General features: G+C 31.4%; 1 protein-coding gene and 2 long non-coding RNA genes across 5 annotated transcripts in view; 2 read left to right on the top strand and 1 right to left on the bottom strand.

The window, feature by feature from the left end:
• LOC106791418 (4-coumarate--CoA ligase 1-like) overlaps window positions 1-11,512 on the top strand; it is a 12,212-nt gene extending 700 nt beyond the window's left edge. Inside the window, exons 1-7 of one of the 2 annotated variants that reach the window (XM_014757037.1) lie at window positions 1,435-1,537; window positions 8,833-8,967; window positions 9,035-9,242; window positions 9,313-9,646; window positions 9,734-10,028; window positions 10,589-11,135; window positions 11,311-11,512. In XM_014757037.1, coding sequence (XP_014612523.1) covers window positions 8,854-8,967; window positions 9,035-9,242; window positions 9,313-9,646; window positions 9,734-10,028; window positions 10,589-11,135; window positions 11,311-11,429 — 1,617 coding nt within the window. In that variant the 5' untranslated portion in view covers window positions 1,435-1,537; window positions 8,833-8,853 and the 3' untranslated portion in view covers window positions 11,430-11,512. Of the gene's footprint in view, window positions 1-1,434; window positions 1,538-8,832; window positions 8,968-9,034; window positions 9,243-9,312; window positions 9,647-9,733; window positions 10,029-10,588; window positions 11,136-11,310 lie in introns of those variants that run through there. The other variant, XM_014757038.1, reaches the window with a different exon arrangement.
• A 10,659-nt stretch (window positions 11,513-22,171) lies between these two features.
• On the bottom strand, window positions 22,172-23,718 carry LOC106791419. The gene is made up of 5 exons (XR_001382181.1): window positions 23,638-23,718; window positions 23,093-23,200; window positions 22,934-23,000; window positions 22,691-22,828; window positions 22,172-22,611 (listed from the first exon to the last, which is right to left on the bottom strand). It is a non-coding gene; the product is annotated as an uncharacterized LOC106791419 (long non-coding RNA).
• Window positions 23,719-23,768: 50 nt separating this feature from the next.
• Window positions 23,769-26,661, top strand: LOC106791414. Of its 2 annotated transcripts, none has more exons than XR_001382179.1 (3): window positions 23,769-23,935; window positions 24,170-24,367; window positions 24,443-26,661. It is a non-coding gene; the product is annotated as an uncharacterized LOC106791414 (long non-coding RNA). The 2 variants fall into 2 exon arrangements; XR_001382180.1 differs by lacking the exon at window positions 23,769-23,935 and adding an exon at window positions 24,026-24,059.
• The last annotated feature ends 681 nt before the right edge of the window (window positions 26,662-27,342 follow it).

Here is a 27,342-nt window from a genome sequence, read left to right on the forward strand (position 1 = left end):
AAAAAAAAAAAAGAAAAAATAGGAAAAAGGGAGAGAAGAAAGAAAGCGGGAGGGGAAAAAAAAAAAGAAAAAAGAGAAGGGTCGACACAAAAAGGCAGGGGTAGAAAATTTGCAAACAATTCTCGGGAGCATCCTAAAAGTGGGTAGTTTCGTTCCAGAAATAGTCCGAGGGCCACTACTGTCCGTGGCATCGAATATTGTGCAGAGGAAGGTTGGTAGTACACGCGTAAATACAATAAAGGAGAGGAGAGAAGAGAAGTGAAGAGAAGAGAAGAGAGGAGAAGAGAAACTCTCTCTCTTTCTTTCTCTCTCTTACTCTGCGTGCTTTTTACACGCATACCTAGTCAAAGTCACATACTTGCATATACACACGTTCATATACCCTCTTCTCTTACAATCCACGTATCCTGCACGCTTACACATACACACACACACAGACATTGTCATCAAACGTTCATATACAAGCATGGAGACTTACTTGTAGTGTTACACAAAGAAAGGTTTACACATAGAAGGAATGATGACAGTGGTGTGGTAAGCCGTAGCATCCCTCCTTCTAAGGGTGGGTGGAGGGTGCAAAACAATTTCTCTGCATACTTTAGCCCGACAACGGCCCCTCTCTGCCATTCGCACCACGCGTACAATGCAACAGCCGTTTCTGCTGTCCTCTCTCTCTCTATCTCTATCTCTCTCTCTCTTGCTTCCTTACTCATACACACGAATACACCAATACCCTTATAACTAAAACCTCTTCACTTTGTCGCCTCATGTGCACGGTAATATATACCTACAACCCTTTCTCACTCTTTTCCTCTTTTCCTATGCATCTATGGTTTAGGTTACTCTCTTTTTATCTCTTTCTATCTCTCTCTCTCTCTCTCTCACTGTCTCTCTGTGCTCTTTTCTACGATGCTTTTTATGATACACATACGTACATACATATATACATGAATATAATATGCTTTTGCGTATAGGTTTGTTAGTTGGTTGGTAGGAAAAGTCTCTCTTCTCTACGATTTTCTGCATTCATCCCATCGTATCATTCTCTTCTCTAATCTTCCATCTCTTTCTTTACCTCTTGATCTTTCTATCTTTTCCCCCTATCCATCTCTTTCCTTCTAATCTTTCATTTCTTCTTTTATTTCTTTCTCTCTCTCTCTCTCTCTCTCTTGGGAAGGAGGAAGAACTACGTTTCTATAGGACAATTGCACCCGCTTTACACGGCATTCGTTCATTGTCTCTTCTCCTTCATCGAATTTTCTTTCACCAATTTTACCCATCGTCCCCCATCCCACTCTTCAATCCTATCTCGTTCTGTCACAATCTCTCTCTTTCTCTCTCTTTCTCTCTCTGCAACACAAACCCCACCATCACTACCACCACCACCCCATTTTCTCTCTACCATTCCGTTCCGTTTCGTTTCGTTTAGTTTTATTCCTTCTTTTTAGTTCGTCTCATCATCAGCCACGATTTCTCTCGTACTGCACGGACTTCATTAATATTCGACGACTTAATTACTCCGTCAGAGAATAAGAAAGTAAGTTGTTTAAAAAGGAAACGCTACTACGTTAGTAGATATATATATATATATATATATTTAACTATAACGATTACGCGAATTACATTTTATGAGGATTAATTAATACGTTTTTGTTTGAATGAAATCAAAATGATATTATAATTGACGAGAATTTAATTATTATTATTCCAGGTTATATATATATCATTATTATTACGAATTGAATATTTTCTATATGTGTTTAATTATTATTTCATATCATTATTATACGTTTCATTATTTAACGAGTTTACGTGAAAAAGAATTGTAATAATGTGTAATAAGAGATAACCCACCCCCTCCGTAATATAATATTAAATATTGATATATTATTTGATAAATTAAACAATTACCTATATCGAATTTGTTTTACATATATATGATAGATAATATGAAAGATAATTAAATTCTTAAGAATATGAAAATTAATTTGAAAAATAAAACACGCGTCAATCTGTGTTTGGGGGTATAAACTATTAAAAATGAAATATTTTATATTAAAATTGTCAATTATATAAAAAAAAAATGTTGTTAATAAGAACAGAAAGAAAGAAAAAAAAATTTAAATATTACTTTATTAATAGGATCGTAATATTTGATATATTCTATTCGAAGTTATGAATCCTAAATAGGTTTTGCTAAATTTAATTCGACAAATATATAGTAGCAGTCAGTTGATACGCTAAAATATCCTCAGTTTAAATCCGTACTTATATTTCCTATATTCTATCATATAATATAATACTTTAAAACAAACTTTGTTCAATAGATAAATATATAATTTATAATTTATACAAGTTTAGACATAATAAAACTACACGTTAAATACTTACTAAGTATCCTGATTTTCTAATTTTTCAATTGATTAAAACTTCATATCATATACTCGATATTTGTATGGTATATATTTTATCTAGTCTCATATATATATTTATTATCTATATACATACATATAATATACTTATTTGAATAATTCGCATAAAATTAACGAGGAAGGTATGCCGAACTCAATGAATTTTCCATTGGACCATTCCTCTTCTATTTTCACCTTTCTCTTCATTATCCTATTTCTCGGTCTACCTAGCAACGTGTTCTCTCTCTCTCTCTCTCTCTCTCTCTCTTTCTCTCTTTTACCGACTGACAATTCTACACTAGCTAGTAATAACGGCAAGAATCTAATTACCGAATCACAAAACGTCGTGCAGGAACAGGCAGCTTAAAAAAGTCACTTAATGCTTGATGACACGAGAATAGTAACGCATAGCATAATACTAATGTGCCTTACAGTGAACGTACCTTCGTATATAATGCTATTACAGTATTCCGAGTGACAGGAAATTCTACTATTTCAACCAGAATGCACATGCATGATTCTACATCCTATTCTCTTTCTCTTCTCTCTTCTTCCTTATCAACCATCTCATTCTTCTTCATTGCTTTATAACTTGTTACAGTTTCGGCCACGTGTCTCATCGTTCCTTTGTGAAAAAATTACGTTTTATTATCCGACACACACACACACACACACACACATGACAAAATGATTAAATAATACGAGAATTTTTTTTTTATTACTCTCTCTCTCTCTCTTTCTCTTTATCTTTTACATTAAAATAAATTTTCTATAATTACATTATTGAGAACAAAATTTTCAACATAAGTAATACAATTTTACGTTTGGTTTTTTTTTGTTCCTTAGGAAAAAAAAAAGTTCCGTATCCGTTTATTATGAATAATTTGTTGTTATTCATTAAAAAAAATATTCATTTTTGATATTTTGAAAGCTTCCCGTTTAAATATTGATTTTCTTTTATGTGATATTATATGCACTAGATTTAAATTTAGGCGTTAAATTATTTGAATCGCGTTATAATAAATTCTATTAAACGTTGATCATTGAAATATGACGTACAGGAAAATGATAAAAATAATTTAATAATTTTTTAATTTAATTCTTCAATGTGTATTTTTTTTTTTCCCAATCTCGAATCGAGAATATTTTCGTTTAATCGAATATTTTTCTATCGAAGTGAGAAAAGAAAAAGAAAACAAAAAGAGAGAATTTATTATGTCGTACGCGAAAAAATGTATAATTATTTTTGTAAATAATAATTATATTTTATATTTCGTACATTTGTTTGCGAGATAAATGCAAGCGTATATCACAATCAAAGTGTATTAACGTTGAAGAAATTAAACAGAAATTGAAAGAACTGGAAGTACGATAAATTAGATAAAACATATTTAACGATGATAAGATAATTCAAAACAAACGCAAGGAAAACAATAGATTATGTTCGAAATTCAAAATCGTAATAAATCAAATCAAACGAAATGTTTCTAATTAAAATAATTATTCATCGATACACGTACGTAAAAAAAGCTTGCATATGTTTGACCGACAAGTAGTTTTTCAACTGGTACAACTCGTAATAATATAATCCTGAACGCGGTTACGTTAAAATAATGATGCTGACGAATGTCTACGTTAGCGAAAATATGGGATTGCGTTTATTGAGAAAAGGTAGATAGGAAAAGCTCGGACGGAAATATGAAAACTGACGAGTAGGATAAAATCCTATGACCCGTTTCTCGAAACATCTCATGCCCAATTATATATAACTAACATAAGAACATTTTATGCTATATACTTTTATAGTTAAATATAATCTACACACAATTTGAGTCAGTTTTTCTCCTGTTATGTTTTTTCTTTTTTTCTTTTTATTAAACGATAAATTATCAATCATTTTCTTTCTGATTAAACAAAACAAAAATGAGCATTACAATGCAATATTCGTAATTACTATAAAAATATAACATTTTATCTATGCAGTTAACTTTAGTATCGTAAAAACAAAAGTCATGGTTACGATGCAATTTAAATCATTGCACGATAAAATGTTTGATATTTATTTCAACTTATGACCCAAATGAATAAAATAAAAAAAGATAAGAAAAATTTCGTTACACGATAGCAGCTTATTTTGATCTATTAAACATATATATATACATATGCAATACAAAAATACAAAATGAACAGATGACAATATAAATTGTAATCATTGCATAACGAAATATAATAAAAATAATAATAAGAAAGATTTCAAAAAAAACAAAAAAAAAAACAAGAAAAGAAAATAAAGAAATACAAAAAAAAGAACAGTCGGACGACGGAAATAATTGCAATTTGTAGTCAATTAAAAACACGTGATATTTATTCTCTTATTTATAAATGATTAAGCACTTAAGTTTGTAGATAATAATTAAATGAGTATCACGTGTTTAGATAACACCTAGACTGTAAAAATCAAAAGTAAAATAGTAATATCCAAAGATAAAGATAAAGAGAAATAGAATGTAAAGATTGAATGAAGAATTAAATCTCTCGTTAAAATAAAGAATATCCTAAACAATACCAATCAAACCGAAATCGCAACGTTTGAAAAAGCATAGCCTGGATAGTGTGTATTGAGGGTGTTGTAGTAGTGGTTGTAATGGTAGTGGTGGTGGTGGTGATGATGGTGGTGGTAGTAATGGTAATGGTGGTGGAAAATAGGGGGTGCGCGCGCGACTTTGTCCTTGTTATTTATTGTTCGGCCCGATGAGCGTCATTTTAAATTTCGATATAAATTAATTTAAGAGGCAAACGGGGGGACGAGGGAAGGGAAGGGAAGGAAAGGGCTGAAGGGAACAGGGGGGGGGTTTAAGCGAAAGCGCGCGGGTTGAGCGAACGCACCCTTTAGAAAGAAAGAAGAAAGAAGGAAGAAGGAAAGCAGAAAAGAAAGAAAGCAAGAAAGAAAGAAAAGAAGAAAGAAAGAAAGAGGGGGGGGGCGGGCGGAGAAGGGGCGGGCGGAGAAGGGGCGGACGGGGTAGGACGGGGCGTAATGGCTCGGAAAATGAAGTTCTTGTAGCCTTGCGAGAGAATCTCATCGTCTCCCTCCCTTCCTCACCCTGTCTCCCTATTTCACCTAACGCCAACCCTCTCTCTCTCTTTCTCTCGTTTTCCGAGCCTTTTCACCCTCTTCCTCCGGTAAACCACCCCTTCCCACTCACTCGCTCTCTCTCTCTCTCTTATTTTCCGTCTCTCTTTCTTTCTCTCACATTTAGCCCCTTCGCTACCAACCTTCAACTCACTTCCACAACCCCTCTACTTCTCTGATATACCTCGAAAAGCTCCCCCACTACGAAGCTCCACCTTCCATTCCATCTCCACGCAGAAACTCAACGTAGCTTGCTGAAATATCCTTTCGTCTCTCTCTCTCTCTCTCTCTCTCTCTTTCTATTTCATTCCCTCTTCCACCCTTCCATCCACGCCCAGGCACTCCGCTTTCGCCATTATCTTAAGTAAACAGACTACCTGCGCGCTCGAGAATTCCAGATAAAGTCACATGTTATCAAAATTCTGAAACCTCTCTCTCTCTCTCTCTCTCTCTCTCTATGTTACTCAAATTCTCTCTCTCAGTCGTAGTACTTATCGTCGAAGCATCCTTTATTCAGTAAGTGCGAGAAAGAGGCAACCGTTAATTCCGTTAAGTCTTAGCCGCGCATTAATACGCAACGAAGAGAAGGAGAACTTACGAATTCGCTCGATTCTACGAACGCGGATGATAATGATACACAGGGGTTTGCTTTAGGGATGCGGGGGGAGGGGTGGTTTGGTTTGAAGAAGGGTAACGGGGTAGGTTGTAGGAGAAGGGATGGGGTGGTGGTTGGCTGCAGATCGCATCCCCAGCTGTGGCTGCTCTGACGGATATGCCTGGAGACTCTGAGATATATTGCTCAGGATCTGTTCTGGAAACGATTAAGAAGACAGACACAAGTATAGTAAACGTGTCTCTCTCTCTCTCTCTCTTTCTCTACCTGCCCGTCCGTCTGTCTGTCTGTCTGCCTGTTTATCTATCTATCCGTTTCTCTCTCTCATTCGTATGAGTAATTAACGATACATAACTCGAGTTCTCGCTTGCTTATCTACTATACCGCAAGAACTATAATAATAATATAATAAACCTGTTTTATTTTTAATATATACATATACTTTTATTTTTTTTCCTTAAACTAAATCAATCAAATTATTCATTTAATGTCGCCGATACGAGATAAAAATTATTTTTAATAATATAATAATCCAATTAAAAAATAATTTCACGATAATTATTATTATTATTATTATTATTCGATTAATTATAGAATTTGATTGAGAGTTAGAAAAGTTTAACAATATCTTTCACAATGCGTATTGTCTATCGCGTTGATTGCGAAGTAATGGTTTAAAACGACTGTTACAAATAGTCTTTATATCCTTCCAAGAGTCGGAAAAATAAAAATAGAAAAGAAAAAAAGATAAAGAAAAAAGAATAGAAAAAGAAAAAAGATAGACAGCGTTTAAACTCTTTCGCCAGAATACGAGTAATGGTTCGGCGCCAGACTTTTATCATTTATGCAGACAAAATCCAACTGAGGGGAGGCTGAAAGGTACCGTGCTTTAGCTTTATATAAAAAAGAAGCCCCTGTCTCTTCTTTCCCCTCTTTCCTCCTACCTAAACCTCCCCGCCCCCTATCACCTCAATCCCTTCCTTCCTTCTCTCTCTCTCTTTCTATTTCTCTTTCTCTCTAAAGCAAGCCGAGTACTCTGACACCTTCTCAACCCCCGATCCAACTCACTTCACCCGTTCCGTTGTACCTACTCTAACAGTAAGCCAGCTCGGTCTCTCGGTCTATTCGGTCATAAGTATTCCAGGGGTGTCTAGGCACGCCGCATGAAACCAAGAATTGCCGGTATGCGATTCGCGTGTCCCAGTATGGCCGCCTACAATCAGAGTGGCACGCGGTTCCATCCCAGGACAACCTTGGTCAACCCTCCATGGAACGAACCACTTCCGTGTACCCGTCCAGACTAGAAGCCAACCCTTAAGAGTGAATCTCCAGCACTTCAGTGATTCCCGCCAATGCATTCTCATCTCTCCTTCTCCTTCTCCTTCTCCTTCTTGTCTTCCTTCCTTCCTGTATTCCTGTCTTTCTCACTTACTGGTTGGAAACAGTGTGACGACGTCCACGTGGGATGCTACTCTCGTCTCTCGGATATCCCCCTGCAACACTCTGATACACACATTCTATCAGTTTCAATCCCAACATGCAAGACCCAAATGTTTTCATGACATTCCTACAAGATTAAAATCGGTTCAAATATTTTCCCTATACTCTTGGAATTAATGTTTAATTTAAAATGTATTTGTGAACATGTATTCTAGTGAACTATGCATTTTCATACTCTGAGTGTAATCTTGAAATAAAATATTAATCGTTTTTTAATTTATGTTTTATTCAACGTTAAAGGTATACGCCTAAATTGTATACTTAATGGAATATAAAAAAGCAGAGTTTACGTGTACGTGTACCTGTACGTGTTACGTATATTCCCTTGGGAGTTGTAAATTTACAAAATCAAATAAACACGAGCATTCAATCTCCCTTTTGCTTTGAGAATTCGCTAAAATGAAATCTCAAACTCTGTAATGACTCTCTTAGAAACACGTTTGCTACATGTCTTATCTGCAATGGCATCGTTATCCACCGATGTCTTTAGTTGTTCAAATAGATACCAATAGACCTGAAGGCATTGTTAGATTCTATAGGCTGCGCCTGTTAGATCTGATCCTTTGAAACAGTTGGTCTCTCTGATCCCATTCAGCAATATTCTGTTTTCAAGATATAAGAATACTCCAATATTGTTTAATGCTATTCTCGTCCGATTTATTCCGAGATCAAAGACAAAGACTTTCACTAAATCTACGTAAATTTTCTACATTTTTTGTCTAAACAAAATCTTTAGCATTTAATTAACAGTTGTTTGACTTATGAATTTAATAATATTTCGAAAACAAATGTCGTATAATACAATCGAAAAAATATATTTTTTTGGAAAGGAGGATCGATTGTTTGAAGATTGGAAATAATTTAATGAATTTGGACGAATATTTAGAAGATCAAACTGATCCATTTATTTGACCTAACTTCGGTGTATTCGAACAGCTGTGGAAATGTTATCGCAGGGTTATTACTGTCGTTAGTATCGATTAACCAGCATATAGGATTTGTACGTGAACTCACCTGATAGTGACAGCGTTATTACCATTACCAACAATAAGCTGCACTTCTGAAAACTATGTGATAATGATTGGGTTATGACTGTTCTAATGCTGTTACGATTAACAAATTTTATTAACATGAATTATCGATAATGTCAAAATGAAATTCATTTTTTATCATTGCAGGAATAGAAAAATTCAACAAAGATGTCTAAGAACGCAAGAATACTCGAAGGACCACCTAGAACCTTAGAAACAAATATTTCTTTAGGACAATTTATTTTAGACAATTTACGAAAACACTACGACCATGTTTTTGAGGTAAGCAAGTAAAAAATTCGATTATAAATTTAATCAAATACTAATTAAATGATTCCTTAATGTGCAGATTAACGCTGAAACTGGTCAATTTCTAACTTATAAAGATATGTTGGAAAAAACGGTGAAATTAACCGAGGCATTAAAAAAACGCAACATCAAAGTTGGAGACAAGGTATCAATCATTGCCGAAAATCATTGCAATTGGTTCGTTGCAATGTATGCGAGCATATATCTTGGTACTGTTGTTGCACCAATGAATCCTACCTATACAGAAGGTTCGTAACAAATGATATACTTGAACAATTGAACATAAAGCGAATTATAATGATCAAATTTATTATCTAGTTGAGCTTAAACACGTGCTTAGTATATCAAAACCACAGATTATCTTTGTATCACGAAGAACGGAAAAATTGGTCAGTAAAGTAGCACCTAGTTTGCCATGGAATATAGAATTGATCGAATTGGATGACAAAGCACTGAATAGTAATGTTCCAACAATTGAAAGTTTGTTGAAGACTATAGATTACGATATAGATTATCACCGATACACTATCGTTGATATCGGTGATAACAAGAAACGTCCGGTTGTTATTTTATGTTCAAGTGGTACAACTGGTTTGCCAAAAGGTGTTGCATTGTCTCATTGGAATTTATTAAATTTGGCTACTACCATTGGGTAAATTTACAATAATATTTTGTATAAATTAAACGATATCTCTTTGAATATGATCATGTTTGAAAATAAAATCATTTTGAATTTCAGTACACCTGATTATTTAGGTATTACGAAAGGTTCAAGATTGTTAGCGTTCCTGCCATTTTATCACGGTTATGGGTTTGGTATGATAATATTGGCAACATGTAACGGATCAACTGCTGTCCGAATAACCAATTTCTCACCGGATTTATTGTTCAAATCTATCGAAAAATATCGTATAAATTTTCTACCATTGGTACCGTCGGTTCTAATTATTCTTGCTAAACATCCGGCAGCACCTACTTACGATTTTCGAAGCGTGAAAAGAGCATTTTGTGGTGCAGCTCCTTTACCAAAAGAGGTAACTTAAGTTTTTCTGTAATAGTTCGTCGTGTAAGGTCCGATATATTATCGAAAGGAAAGATAAAATCAAATGGTAGAGAAATAAAACGAGAGAGAGGGAGAGAGAAAAAAGGGGTTGGAAGGGATGGGTTATGGGGAAAAAGAGGGAATGTAAGTGCTAAGTGCCAAAGTCGGTCTTTTACTTTTGCTCTAGGAAAAAAGAAAAGTCGAATTTGAGACGCGGAAAAGTGAACAAAGAACACCATTTCTCGTTTTCCCGAGTAAGAAGAGAGAAAAAAAAATAAGAAAGAGGAAATAAAACGCAACTAACAGGAAAGGGGGTGGGAAAAGGGTGGTAGGGGAAAAAAGCCGTTTACCGTGTCTCGTAGGAATTACATTTATAGATTGATATTACGTACGTTGTTCTTTAATTATTAACGACACGATGATATTTTTTTATGTATAATTATTTACGTAAATTATTTCAGTAACAGATAAAAATAATATTATAAATGAAAAACAAATGAAAATAATTATTATTAGGGTAAGATAATACGAACACGATAATGATTTTTTCAGATCCTGATGGAAGCGAAAAAACGATTGAACATAAAATCAATAGAAAATGGTTATGGTATGACAGAACTTACGGTGGTGACTGGTATCAGTAACAAAACTGGTAACAATGATTCCGCACTTAATAACATTGTACCTGGTGTAAAATGTAAAATAATTAATCCTGAAACACAAGAGACATTAGGACCAATGCAAAAGGGTGAATTGTGCGTGAAAGGTGATCACATTTTAATGTTGGGTTATTACAATAATCTCAAGGCTACCAATGAAACAGTCGATAAGGATGGTTGGCTTCATACCGGTGATATTGGTTATTATAACGAAGCAGGTGACTTGTACGTCATCGATCGATTAAAGGAACTTATTAAATATAAAGGTTATCAGGTATCACCGGTTGAAATCGAAGTACTCTTACTTTCTCATCCAGCTGTTAAAGATGTTGCCGTTGCTGGCAAACCTGACGAATTAGCTGGCGAATTACCAACAGCTTTCATAGCCAAACAACCTAATTCCGAAGTTAATCCTCAAGAAATTATTGACTTCGTTAAAAGTACGTTATCACGACATTTTTTCTTATTAATTGAAATCAAATAAATGTTTATATTTCGTTGTTTTATTTCGAAAATCGAAAAATATCTATAAGAATATTCTTGTGGTTATAGAAATTTTTAATATTTTCCTTATTAATCGAATTGTTAACATACAAAAAATAATATCATTTGCAGATCAATTGTCACCGCATAAATGGTTGAGAGGTGGCGTACATTTTCTCGAATCTATTCCAAGAAATTCAACGGGTAAAGTAATGCGACGAGAACTTAGAAATTTGGCATCCCGTTTGTAAAAAGAAGAACAAATGTATTTTATATATCGAATATATTATCTAAACGTGTATAGGGAAATTAATAAAAATTAATTAAAGGAATACCTAGTATATTAAATTATATTATGAAAAATCAACTAATCCGAATATGCAACATTTACGATCTATAAATTGATAATAAAGTTACTTTATAAACGAACGTAATTTATTATCTGAACTATGTCGGATATAGAAAATCTAATAACAACAAGCAATGATAATATTTAAGTTTCGTACGGGTATGCGAAATAAAGTGGTGATACCTGTTGCGTTCGAATCAAATACGTCAACCCCAAATGTGAAATAGTGTATACCTATATAATAAAAATATTGTAATATTTATAAATGTTAAGTTTAGAAAAATTATTTCATTTCGTTAATAATATTTGAGATAACAATTGTTAACAATATAATTTATATCTTATAAGAAGAATCTTATTGGGTGGGTAAAAAAAAGAAAAAGAAAAATGAGAAAGAAAAAAAGAAAAAGAAAGATAAAAAATAAATTCCAATTGAATTGATTCGAACGTTAATTAACAGTGTCCACTATCGGAGAAATTTAAATTTTACATCAGAGAAACTCTTTACAACTACAATTGAAGACAGGTGAATGTGCGATACTTATATATGACGTATGAACATACAATACATACACGTAGTTAACATCGTCTGTGCATTCGTGCTTGACGTTCCTGTTGATTTAATTACAACGATAGCCCTCTGACAAATCTAATTGACGTGCATCAATTATTTGGCGAACGAAGGCCGTTTAATTCCCTTTCCAACTTGCCAGTGGCCGCGGTTTAAACGATAATTCTATTTTTCATGGTGCTTTCCTAACGAACTTCTACGCCATTTATGGAGATAGGTGTTTCTACATTTTTAACCATTCTCTTACGTAAAAGATGTAACAGGTTAGATGTGTAACAAAGTTTGATGAAAAATATCTCGTCATTTTTAATAATAAATATCTGAATAATTCATTCGTTATTACACGTATATATCTTAAAATATAATTATTATCTAATCGCTATGGGGATATTTTAAAAGATATATACATATATATATTTAATGTTAATTCAATTAAGGAAGCACACACAATATTGTATATTTTTTAACATTAGAGATTAAAATTAATATAAAATATAATAGAATACAATAGATACTTATTTGAATTCGATTAAATAAACTATCTTACTTCTGCAATAGAGATAATTTATTCGATTGTTCGTAAAGTTGAATATCTCGTTTACACATTTTTATTCATAAAAATTGAAATAATGTCTTGGAAGAAAAATCTTATGGAAAATTTGTTTCCATATTAAAAAAAATAACAATAGAAACGAAAGTTGTCCCATGAAAATTACATCGTTATTAAACTTAACGAAACCATCGAGGTCTCTAATAATATTAAAAAATGAACTTTAATAAAAAATCTAATAATAATTATCGGAAAAAATAAATTCTAACGAAATAAATATTAAACATACCTCTATACTACTACTTTACAATACTCTCTCTCTCTCTCTTTCTCTAAAAGACTTTGAAACGTGTTGTAATGTTGATAGGATGATCAGTGTTCGGTACGATTAAACGCAAAATTAAATTACAATTAGCCATACGTTCACGCTGCGAACGCATTTGGCAGGGATGAATGTTCGAGAGGGAAAGGGTTAAAAGAGAACCAGATATATATATATACACATATACATATACATATATATAGAAGGTGAGTGGTTGAGAAGAGAAGGGAATATTCGAGGAATTAATTCGAAGCAGAAGCGGAAACGACGTAGATGCGTAGCTCAAAATCAACATTAACGCTGGTTCTCGAACGGTGTAACGATCGAGACAACTAAAGCAACCATGATGATGATGATGATGATGATGATGATGATGATGATGACGCTTACGGATCCAACACGATCGATTCGATCAATTCATTCATCGATCGCGATTTATCCGTAGTATCCGTTAGTATTCGATATATAGAGATCATTTCAATCTATTTTCACCTAACCATTCGTGACACGCATCGAGCATGGCCACTTTAACCGATGTTCGATCGACTACTACCGATTTATAGGAGGCAGATACAAAATCGGCCCTTACTACTACCTACGGTTACATATATGCGATAATACTAGTACATTCGTTATACGATTCATATTACATAGGTATATACATTTATCTATATACGTATATATATATATATATGTGCGTATTGTAGGTAGACGATAGATATAACGAAGATTATCGGACATAACGCGGATAATAACGTGCTCGCGAAACCTTCGTATGAAAATGAGATAGCATGAAAGGAAGGGGAGGAAGGAATCGGTGGTAAAGGATGGGTACAGGATGGGTACAGGATGGATACCGAACGGTAAAAGAACGCTACGAGAAAGATCGTGAGAGTGAATGTGAGAGAGAGAAAGAGGAAGAGGAAGAGGAAAGAGAAAGACAGCTTATCGGTCGACTGGATCCAATACAATGCGAACTATTGTACCCACGTTCGCCATCCACTCCAATTCCTAGGGTTGAGATATGCAGCCCAGGGCTCGAGCCTGCACTTTGTACCACGTTTAAACCTCTATATACTAGAACACATTTGCTAAAGTTACCTCTATATACGTGTTTGTACGTAGGTTTATATATTTGTGTAAGGGAATGAAGGAGAGAAAGAGAACGAGTTATGTCTAAAATTGGTAGGTGATAAGAATGAGTGGAAAAGAGATAGGATTGTATGTACAGGATATAAGGTAAGACAAAGTGATGGTAAAAAATGTAAAATGTGAGTGAACGAGAAATAGATGAAATGGGATTGGTATTAACTCACTTATCTCATTCTTATTTTCCTTTATTTCTTTTATTTTCTTCTTGAACATTTCGCAGCCTCCGAGATACGTGCCACACTTCCTAATCCCTTTCATCCATTTTCTATAAAACTTGACGCAATTTTCACAGAGGTGTGTTACGTTAAACTCGTTTCTTTCACGTTTCTAAAAGTAACCTAACGTAGTACGATCACGTGCCGGACACCTTGTCATATCGGCATTTCCCCGAAAAGGGTCATTCCGTATAATATCGATCACTTTTTTAAAGTAACTTTCCTGATTTTTTCGTTCTATGTGTGGTGAATATTTTTAAGTCTTCGTTTTTATTTTCTAACGATTTTTTCGCTCGCGCGTTAAATGATTTTTATTATTATTATTATTATTATTATTATTGAAATTTATTACATGTATTTCTTTTCATCTCTCGTATGGAATAACACGAATATACATCCCCCTCGACATTTCGTACATATTTTTAATATAGATTTATATAAAAATAACATATTTTTTTTGGATATCGTTGGGTAAACATTTGTAATACGTATAAAAATTTGGAAAAATATTCATCTAGAAAAGAAAATATTTATATAATTTATATTCAAACGCGATTTTTAAATATAAAATCATTTTAAATTATGCCAAAATATGTGTAGTCATTAATTCGATAGATAGTATATTTGTGTTACATGATATAGATAAAGATAAATCATAAGTAATAATATTTTCTAAATTTCATCGCGTGAAACAGGTTGCTTGCTGCTTTCGAGACCCACAGTCTTAAATTACATTTTATATCAGATTACATATTATTTACACATGCACAGTTATAAACTAAAAAATATAAAATATAAGTTTTCTTTAGTTTATGATGTCATCCGAATAAAGGTCCATCAGGCAGGTATACTGGGGATAAAATATTTATCATTTACTAAGCGGATGAAGATAAGTTATCAAAGTAAGATAATCCTAAAAGTAGACAAAGGGCGAAGCATCATTCATGCTACACAACAGTAAGATTTATTTATTTCATTTATTAAATCATTTAATTAAATTTCAATTATTAATCCTACGATAGAGACAGAGGAGGGAGGGGAGGGGAGGGGAGATGGGGGAGGGGGTACAAGAGATGAATTATTTTATATAAAAGTTACGTTTTATTTGATAGAAATGATCAAAGAGAAAATAATAGCAGTTAGTACAGAGTAAAGCTGTATGATGTTGTCACGTGCAGGTATCGTACTATTACTAGGGAAATACTCTTCCTATCTCCTATGTAACCAAACTATTCACTATTATATTATGTTTGCGTTTTCAACTGAAAACGAATTTCCTGTAACTCACACGAAGTATTATTAATAACCTGTGATTACAAGAACAACGTCAATCTTCTAACAACTTAATAACGTTTATTGACTGGAAGTAACACCAATTTTAATTGCCAAAAAATTATAACTATTATAATCACGTGTAATAAAATAAAACAATAAGATAAATAAATTAACGTTATTACGATCACATTTGATTCATTAAAACATCCTTTTTTTTTTACTAAACTATTAACAATTTTTTTCTACTAGAGATTCGACGTTACAATAATAATATTAATTCTAAATAAATTATAATTTCTAATTTTGAATATATAAATATATATAAACAAGATCATACTTAATATTCTTCGACAATATATCCAAAATCTAATTTTCCCAAAATATATATCCACATAAAACAAAATTATTTCACGTATCCCATCCACGCACGAACATTGATTTATTCATAGAAATCGCGTACAACAAATCTTTTCAATAAACTTAAAAAATGTATTAACATTTAAACCCCGTCACGGTAATACCTATACATAAATATATATATATAATACATAATATATATGATATCGAATAAATGATTATATAAGTTAAACGTATCGAAGGTATCTCGTCATGATGATCGTCGTAGACCGAATGGAAAATCAAAGTCTTACAGGACGTAAAATCGAATCGATATATCACCGTATGGAGGCCGATCCTCTGTTTATTATAATGAACGAGCTTGCCTGTATATCCGACGGTGGATGGAAGCGTCGAGTGATATGGTGGAGAAGCGGATAACAGATACGAGCTGGAGGAAATCGCTAGCGTGGGGAGGAGGGTGAACAGATGAGGAGGAATAGGAGGAGGAGGAGGAGGAGGAGGAGGAGTTAGGAAGGGTGAGGTATGAGGGATGGGAAAGGGGTGTATGGAGGAGGACGCGTTTACGTGCGCCAGACATCCGATGATGCATAGTTGCTGTTGACATGCTGGAACGTCAGGCTCACATGACCTCTCGAGCGCAGCCATTATCCGCAAAGCGACCCCCGAATTGGGACAATAACCGCTTCGTGGAGTCGTGTAATAATTATTGGCTGGCTTTGGGAGCATCCCCCCGCGGCGTTATCGTCACGAGCATTTTGCCTCGTTAACTGCCGAATAATAGCTCGACACTAAACGTGCGCTCGCGTGCATTCGCGCATCACCCAACCAACCCGGGAGTTACTACTACTCCCTACCTCTTCTTCACCCCAAACTCCACCCTCTAACCCCTTGTTGTGTCACGTTACGTTCTGTTGTTTTGTGTTATATAAACGTCCCTTATTCTCTCTCTCTCTCTCTTTCTTTTTTCATCTTTCTATACGTTATGCAGTCTTTTGTTCATTTTCTACAAGGGACAAAAAGATTAAAACGCGTGAAACTATTATTGAAATTAGCATTCTCTGAAAACGTAACTACGCTTACCCATAATTCTTTAGCAATCGCATTCTACTACTAACCGCGCCCTTCTTCTTCGTCGATTTATGCGACGTGGAAACTCGTTCACCCTATCCCCTTTCTTCCTTCTCTTATTCTCTAAATTACATATACATCCGGAATTAAAATGAAAGCAAGTACAACAACTACTATCTACGAACCCTACAAACTCCGGAGTTGTAAGTTAATTAGCTAGCTACGACGTCGACGATAACCATGTCTTTTCCCTTTCTACGTTATTTTGCGAATAACAAAGGCGAGAGAAATTGTTTACGTTAAAACGAGACTGACCCTTTTATTTTCCGATCTTAAATTATTTCTTATATTATTATCTCATAATATTACATTATTTTTCAAATCATTATTACCGATTTTAATATATAAAATGAAAAATTGTTCTTGATACAGGTAGAATAAAATTTAAATAAAATCATTTTTAATATATTTTCTTTACTTCGCACACATAAATATTATAATATTCATCTCTCAACCCCTTTACCAAGATCTCTACACGCATACACACACACACATGTTATTTAATCGAAACATTCTTGATAAAATATAATAGTTATTAACATTATCATTATTATTATTATTAATAATATAATCGTCTTGAACATTTTCTCGACATGTTTATAATATTGTTACAAATTCACTGACCATGCAACTTTGAAATGTACTCTCCAGATACGTTTGTATGCATGCACGCATGCATGAATGCATGTGTACATGTACATACATACATAGAGAGGAAATTGTCGCATTGTAAGCGTTCGTAACTGCTCATTGCTTGTTTCGCTAGACTGCAGCAAGGTAGTGGAAATTTTGCGCAGGTTTTTGGTGAAAAATGACCAGGGATATCGTACGGTCCTGTCTAAAGCCAATAAAACTGGCTTCTACATTTCACCGGACGACATGCGAAATTAGTCGTAACGGGTCAGCTCGAACCTATCGGGTTCGACCCTATATATATAGTTATACTAATACCTTTCCACGATATCTATGTAAAAATATGAAAAGAATTTCATGTATTTAATAAATTTACAACGGTTCGACTATCGTATTTCATCGCGTATCTAAATTAATCTTATTATAACTACAAATTATGAAGTAATTAGCACAGAAAACGAGAGAGAGAGAAAGAAAGAGAGAGAGGGAGAGAGAATTGTTAACTAATTCTGTCACAGTAATAACGTGAGGTCACACAAAGCCTGATTCACAGTATTTCAATAAGCGAGATGCTATTTCTGTATACCTAATTAGTTAAAACCAGCACCAGCACCAGCACCATCACTACACCACTCCCATAAAGCAAACTTGATTTTACTATAAAAGATATCCACACCGATAATGTTCAACAATCACGACGATTTTATTAATACACAACTATACGTATTATTATAATTTATCAAATTTATTTATTCAACCGTGATCAAATATTCAACTTTGTAATCCCTCATATTATTCATTCTTAACTCATGTAATATCAAATGAAAATAAAAAAGTAATCTCTCGTGGATTTTTTTTTTATGCAAAACTTGAATGACATCGTGTCGACATTTTTATTTTTATTACTTTAACTAAAAATTATGTTCCATATTCATCTCTCATCTCTCATCCCTTTACACACACATATTATATTTCTTTAGATTAATGCTATTTTTTAAGTTTAAATACATATATATAAATGAATATTGGGGTAATTATATTTTGAAAGGATATTTCTGGTAAAGTTTATTGAATTTTCGATTGGGATAATTATAAAAGAAAAAAAAGAAATCAATTTGAGAATATACTCGAATACAGTTTATAATCCGTTGGGTGAAGGCACTTCCCTCGACGGGAAGCAATCGTTTTCCAATCGACGATCGTACTCATTGATGATCTAATTAAACCTTGCTACGAAATTCCAGGCATTCCTCGTATAATCGACTTAATCATTTACGTACCACGTTGTACGGTACTTAACTATGAAATGAATCTCTTAAAAGTTTCGAGTATCTATGTGCATGTATTTACGTCTGTTTATGCGTATATGTGCATATATATATAGTGTGTGTATGTGTGCAAATGTATTTGTACCTTACATATACAAATACGTAGGTTGAGAGTGTATAACAACCGTTGGTCTTCCCTTGTTTATGCGTATCATGAATATGCATTTATTTTAGAGGATGGCCGAAGCAATGAACTTCTAAGATATATACCCGTTCCTACATACGAGAATATTTATACCGCGGAAAACGTGAACTAATTAAATTACTCCAGACCGGATGAAGATTGATGGCTCTTTTATCCAACGAAATTTGATACCTACTTGAAATATATGAAAAATAATATAAGATTTTTTATTACTGTCTTTACAATCATCCATTAACTATCATAAAATAAAATGTGCATAACTGTTATACGAAGGAATAAATAGATTTTATATCACATATATCAAATTCATATACATATAATTAATTGAAAACATTTGAATTTATATTAATAATTATATTTTAATAAAATTATTGAAATACTTTTTTAAAAGATAAATTAAAAAGATGAAACTTTTAATAGTTGAAATATATGAAAGATAATAAAAGATAGGTGAATAATTAATTTTAATGATCACCATTTGATATTAATAATCATGCAACAGACACATTTGCAATATTGTTATCCGAAAATTTCATTTATTTCTATAATAGTGATAATTGCAATCGATGTATTAATTTCCTGATTTAAAACAAATTACACTGGTCTGTAGTTTGATATACACCTTAAATAATTGTTAATTAATCAAAGGAAATATCTATTGTTATCTAAAAACTCGAAATATATGATCTGTGTACAATCCTCTTCGAAATCAAGCGTTGAACTGAGTCATTGTCCTCTATGAAATGTTTTTTATTAAATTTTATTTATATGACTTTTCTTAAAAGGAAATTCTATTAATTACGAATATTATTTTTGGTATAGACATGTGCATCTTTCGGAAAGTCATTATAAACAACATTGAATAAAATAACTTTCATAGAGGATAACGAGGCAGTTTATTGTTTGATTTTGAAGAGGATGGTACTTCGATCATATACTCCGATCTTTTAGACAACAATAGGCATTTCTTTCGATTAATTAACAATTTGTTAAGATATATCGAACACTCTAATATACACTACTAATGTTTTGAATTGTTTAAACAAAAGTACATTTTTTTTTAACGTTCCTGATCAGTGATCACTTCGAATTTCTAATTTTTGTATTTAATAAAATATTAAATCGAAATTATATGTAATATATATATATGTAATGCTTATATGAAATTAAGAAAATAAAAAATTGAATGTTCCATAAATCGTTTTGAAGTTGCGCATAATTTCAAGAAATCAAATGATAAATCATCTATTTAACAATATTACATATGTCTAGGATTCGTGAGCATTGTAAGTTGGTTTAAGTGGAACTTCATGTGCGTATACTGTTAGAGAATTTATTGATATCGAAAGTAAAATAGACCACGAAGGAAGTAACTTTAAATCTTGTATTGTATATATATTACATACACTATATATTTGTAATATATACGTAATATATAAAGGAAAGTTAAAGTAGTAGACGGTAGTAAATGTAATGATTTAGAAGTTCCGTAACATTTTCAGCAGTCTTTTCTACGATTCAATATACCAAGTGTTCCTTTTTAAACAAATACAAATATCTAAATTTTTTAAATATTTTAATAACTAAGAAGCATTCTTATTCATAATAATTTTCTTTCATTTAAATTATTTCTACTTAAAAATAAGAATTTTAATACTTAAGAATTATAAACAGGAGGCCTAATATTCATATTTGCTTCCCATTCAATTATATTACTTTTATTTAACTTAAAAATATACATTGATAATATCTAAAAGAATTTAATAAAAAGTATTAATATACATCATTAAAAAATATTTGCATACTTATTCTCTAATGTAATCGTAGTGATTAGTAATAGTGTTCAGTACCGGAACGTTAGATAATTGCATGGATTGAAACAAAAAAAAGAGAAAAAAAGATAAAAAAAATAGGATAGGAAAGAGAGAGAACGAATATTTTCCCCCAAGAGATTTTCGTGAAAATCCACTTTTGTTCAACATCGACGATGAGAGGATATTCCAACCGATTCTGTTAATCGAGATCATTTAATTTCACGGTGCATGCAGTGACACGTTAGTTCGTACTGTAACAGTAGTGAATAGAGAGAGAGAGGATAGACAGATGGACAGATAGATGGACGAATGAAACAGACAGAAGTACAGACAGACGGACAAACGGACAGATCTATATGCAAGAGAGACTAATCTAACCGCGTTAGCACTATGAGGACTCAATTTAGATAAGTTCAATCTACTTCTGTCTTACAAACATTCTATTTACATGTACATATATAAATATACATATATATATGTATGCAGTTTGGAGTCAAACGTTTCTATCGATTATAAACGAGCTTGACTCGTTTAACATATTCGTTTTCAAATTTCGACGGTGACGGTCAACTAGTTCCCATCGGTTCATTTAATTGAAATCGTTCAAAGACTGACAAGCCTTAACGAAAATTGACAGATCAAGAATAGGATTGATCGTGAATTCTATAGACCATGCTCTGTTCTCTGTTCCGTCCTATGGTGTATGTTAGTGGCAGATATGGTGTCGATGAATTCCTTGCTTGATGGTAGAACACGTTAAAAACGATAGAATCGTTTATAATTTGAAAATTCTATTGATAGGTGTTAAAGTTCATTTTTAGTTAATGAATATTCTCTTGAAGTATTGTTTGAAATGGATTAAAATTGTATGAGTGTTGCAGTATTTCTATGTGATATATCATTTGTATGTGTGCTCGTAATAATGACAGTCAATTGACTACAAATCAAAAAATTGATAAAATTGATTTTATAATATAAATAGATTAAATCATACATTTGATTTATTATACTTTTTAATTTAGTGTACTGCCATAATTACCAACAGATGTGTATGTGTGAGTCTGTAACATTTGAACAATAGTAAAAAAAAAAAACAAAATTTGAATATGTTAAATGTAACTCATCTTAATAATTTTTTAAAAGTCAGTAAAAGAATTGGAAGTACTCTGTATTTCATGTCGGATGTCAGGTGATTTATGAGTTACAACGGTGCTAACGATGGTGCACACTGATATTAGTACTTGTCTTACATAGAAAAACTTTAATAGATGAAGATAATCCTCGTATTTATCATGATACAGACGCATTACTTTTTTTACAAGGAAAATAGAAAATATTACACAGAAAGTAAGAAAAAAAAACAAAAAAAGATAGCATACTATAGATATGCATTTTAACGCATCTCTATGATGACTATAAATAATTTCGTTACCTTATATGATATTTTAAATAAAATTCGATCAACTCTGTTGTGCATACATTTGTATAAAACACAATTTTTTTGTTTTTAACCAATTATATTTAAAATTTTGTACCTTATTTTGTAATACCTTTTCTTCTATTTTGAGTCATTAATTCTCCTTCCAATTTTCTAAAAACACAATGTAAATAAGAACATTGTAAAATATTTCTACTAATAACAACTACTTAAATATGAAAATATAACATACTTTTCTTCTTCCGCTTTTCCTTCATTTACAAGAACTTTCATTCGATGGAAATTTCAGCCTTGTTCCACTTCATACTGCATACTTCATAACTTCATAACTTTATAGATGGATTTACCTTCATTTATTTAGATGTCTTCTCTACAACAAATAAAGATTAATTGTAAGTATTTCTGTATTTATTATCATCTCACTGGAGTTAACAGCATATGGTATTCGAAAGCAATCATCTATTGAAATACTAACCATGTTCATCGTTGCTTAACTTTAGTGATCGAACAAGAACTAGTTTCAATGAAGCGAAGCCATTGACCTAGAAGTATTTATGCATTTTATGATATATTTAAAATATTGTTGGAATCTTGCAAATGTTAGAATTATAATTATATATATAATAAGTATTACTATTATTTGTTATCAGCATCATGTCATCTACTTCTTCTGCAAGTATGTACGCTTATGAATTTTTATATTTTTATCATTTTCTTTTGATGCTACGGTCATATTCACAATCTGTAAAAAGAAACATACAAGTATAAGATCATTATGAATATTAATAACAAATAATATACGACTAAACAAATATAATAAAAATAATTAATAAGAACCTATTAAACTATTATAATAAATGTAAAGTGAGAATCTTAATAGTGCATGAAACACATATATCTAATGAAACTAATCATTATATTTCTTAAAATTAATATCATTATACATTGCACAGAAACAATATTTGTTTAAACTAATAAAATTAAAAAATAAGTCACTTTTATAAGTAGTAAAAAAGGATAAAACAGTAACACCAAAACAAAAATTGCACTATTTAGGTTAGATGCAATTTTAGATTTATTTATCATCTCGATTAATTTTAGATTTGTTAGAAATCTTAATTGTAAGTTTTATTACTACAAACATGCATATATATCTAAAATTAATTTAAATAAACATACCTTTGCAATTAAATAAATAATTAATCGAAGAACTCGAAATCCAACAAAACATTTCTCACTTTTTAATGGCTACGATGACAGGCAGATGGCGATGCATATCGATAATAGCGCCACCTAGTGGTCAAATTGCATAGTTCAAAATGCATAGTTCAAAATGCAGTGCTTTATCTTAAAAGTTTTGTTACAGAGTGATTAAGAAATAATGTTTAATTTTATTAAAATAATCGAGAAAAGAAAAATATATTATAAATATAATATTTTCAAAACCAGTAATCATAAAAAGAAGCTCAAGAGAAAGGTAATTAATATTATTTAATATAATTTGCATATTTAGATTATTCTTGTTCGAAGAGGTTAATTGTAGGTTTCCAATAATGAATTTTAAATCAAAAAATGATAAAATTCTGCTCAGAAGCATTCGTGTAAGTATATATACAGTATTTTATACTAATTGAACCTGTTAGAGTATTTTTTAATTAATATGCATGCATATCCTGTTTAGATATTACAACATTGTTGGTTTTTGTTACAGGAAAATTCTACAAGAAAGAAGACTCTCCAAGAAGAGCATATTTGCATTGGATGCAGTGTTATTTTCCAACATAGAAGTTAATGCTGTAGTCTACATGAATCTACAAACATGATCAAACATCTTCAACGGTAACACATTGAAGAAAAATATCCTGCTGGCACGAAGAAGAGTTTCTACTATGGAATGGAAACTGATAAGGTAGAAATGTTTATATTTGTCATCATATTAATCTTATTATTAGCATTAAAATAATCAATTATTTATATGCCATAGGATTCCAAGGTTCTCTAATGTTCAGCGAATGAAAAAAGAAGACGAGATGACTTTCTCCGTAAGCTGCAGAGGAAAGGAGAATCCCTAATGGCAGGAAACAAAACTGTACAATTGGTATGTTAGAAATTTTTCAAATATTCTTTCAGAGATAATGGTGGTTCGATATGCAAATAATATTTGCAATATTTACAAAGTCTTACTCTCATAAATGCTGAAAGTATCGAAACAAGTATGGAAATATTTTCAGGAATTTTACAAAGTCTGCGATAGCACTTAGTTCTTACTAAAATGAAATTTTAATATTTAAGAATTGAATCTCATCATTAGAATAAAATTTTAATATTAAGAAATAGTATTAGGTATAAATAAATCATAAATTAAATTTTAGAAAACGCATTACTATAATTTAAAAAATATTCTTAAAAAACATAACGAGGATATTATCCATAATTAATTATAAGATAAAATAATAAAAAATCTAGTTAACTAATAATCGTATAAACAAATAAGTATAAGTAAAAACATAGTATTATTTTTTAATTAGATAATAGTTTAGTATTAGTTTAGTATTTAGTATATCACAGCTTCTCAAATCCCGTTTATTCTAACAAATATTTTTATAAGCCTGAATGTAGATTCTACACTTTCTTCTCTTTTACTATAATAAACTCACAGACATATCATACGCGTAGTTTTGTTAAATTGGTTTAGGATTAATTTTCGGTTTTCGCACGTCTAAAAAATGTTTAATTCTGCTGCAATTTCTGTGACTTTTAAACTTAGTTACTCGCGATTCACACTTTAAGAAGCCTGGACATTTATGACATTTAAATAATATATTTGTAGTAATAATTTTATTATTAGAGAATTTATTTTATACATATCAATCTACCTAGATTTCAATTTATATTAAAACATATATTTACATTTTTAGTTAGAGAATAGGTGAACATGAACGCGGACATTGTATATAAAATAAATTATATACAAGATAGAATTAGGAATTTATAATAACTCAACATACATTAATAAAAACAAAGATTGTTAAATAAAATCAAAATGAAAATATTTCCTGTATGCATTATCTCAGGTTTATATAAATTTAATCGTTATAATTATAGATTTACAAAAATGCATGAACATCAAATTAATATAAAAAAAAAGAAATAGGAATATATTTTATTTAAAATGAATTATTTCATTTCGTTCTTACGATTATTGTTTTAGACAATAAAAAGAGTATTTATTTTTTTATCCTAAAAAAATAGAAAGAGAGTAGTCAAGCTGTAGGATAGCTGTTTGCATTACCGAGTCGTACGCTTGAATGATGCAGTAGCACGTTGACCTCAACTCAAGGTTAAGTTTACTATCATCTCGTGTTTTATTAATGCTGTTGCTTGTCCTACTATCCATTCTCAATCTAATACGGAAAATAAAAAATAAAAATAGAATTTTATTTTTAACTGATAACACAATTAGTATTTTAAATATAGAGAGAAAATATTAAAATAAAATAATTAAATTTTAATATCGCGCGATAGATAAATAACTAGAGTGCCTATTTTAATTTTTACGTTTCTTTTTAATCTTTTTAGCGAACTTGATATCGTTTAAACAGCGACGATATTCGTAATATTAAATGAGAATTCATTTAGCAAGTTAATTTAATGAACAAAATCCTTTTATTCAATTCGAGAGTATATAAAATTGTTATTATAATTTTAGTTTATCTTGATTAAAACATTAATTAATAGAATATATTATCAAAACGCGCACACCCACACACGTACACGAGAATTTCCAATGTTAAATACTATCAAACGTGTAATCAGTTTAAATCAAATATTTTATTTTCCGTATTGATTATCGATTATGAGATGATAATTTGATAATAATTTAATCGAGTACAAACACGTGTCAACGAAATACATAAATTACGTTTTTGTTTTCATTATTAACAAGATCTTTAATCGAGTAAACCTCAAAATACTTTTGTAAATAATTTTCAATCGTACGATTTATATCGATTTAACCATGCAAATACAAATTCATATTAAAATGATATAAATAATATACTTTGATTATATGCGCGAAGCTATTACGGATTATTAAAATGATTGAATATCGTATTAACAAAAAAAGAATTTTAAATGTTCGTTCACGTGCATAAAACGAAACCATAAAAATGTTTTCAGAAATAAATATGCGTTTGATTGAAATATTTAGAACCTTTTATTAATTTTAAGAATGATGTAAAAATAATTGAACGAGATAAAAAAAGAATTTCATCGATTTCCGTTAACAATGAATTCGTCTTTGAAAAGAAATTTGTTCTTTCTTTTTTCCCCGAATATAAAAATACAATTAAATGGAAGAAGAAGAAGCCAGATGAAGCAGAAGAAGAAGAAGAAGAAGAAGAAGAAAGAAATAAAGGGTAAAGTAGATAAAAGAACTCGAATCTGCGCAAAATCGGAATTTCGTCGAGGAAAGACTCCCCCTACCCCCGCACGAGGAGACTTCTTCTCGCTATTTAATAAAAATCAATTTTTTATTTGTTTATAAATAGAATGGCAAAAGGATTCTTAATTTAGTATAATATATGAGAAAATCGTTTGGATATTGCTGCTGGATTGATCATTGTTTCTTTTTTTAAATCTGCATATTTATATATTTACCTACCCTTTCAAGCGACAAGAAGAGCTTGAACTATGAATCCTGCAACGACGGTCTATGTACGAAGTATTTTTCGATAAACAACACAAAAATTTCAATAAAATAGAATATTATAGGTTGTTCGTAAAATAATTTTGTTTCTTTTTTTCTTGTCTGCACAGAAATTTCGTTAATCGCATTTATCGATAATCAAAACTTATTACAAACTTTAAAATCATTTTACATAT

The sequence above is a fragment of the Polistes canadensis genome, unplaced genomic scaffold (genome assembly GCF_001313835.1).
Source record: "Polistes canadensis isolate GaletaPanama2010 unplaced genomic scaffold, ASM131383v1 scaffold_305, whole genome shotgun sequence".
NCBI lineage: Eukaryota > Metazoa > Arthropoda > Insecta > Hymenoptera > Vespidae > Polistes > Polistes canadensis.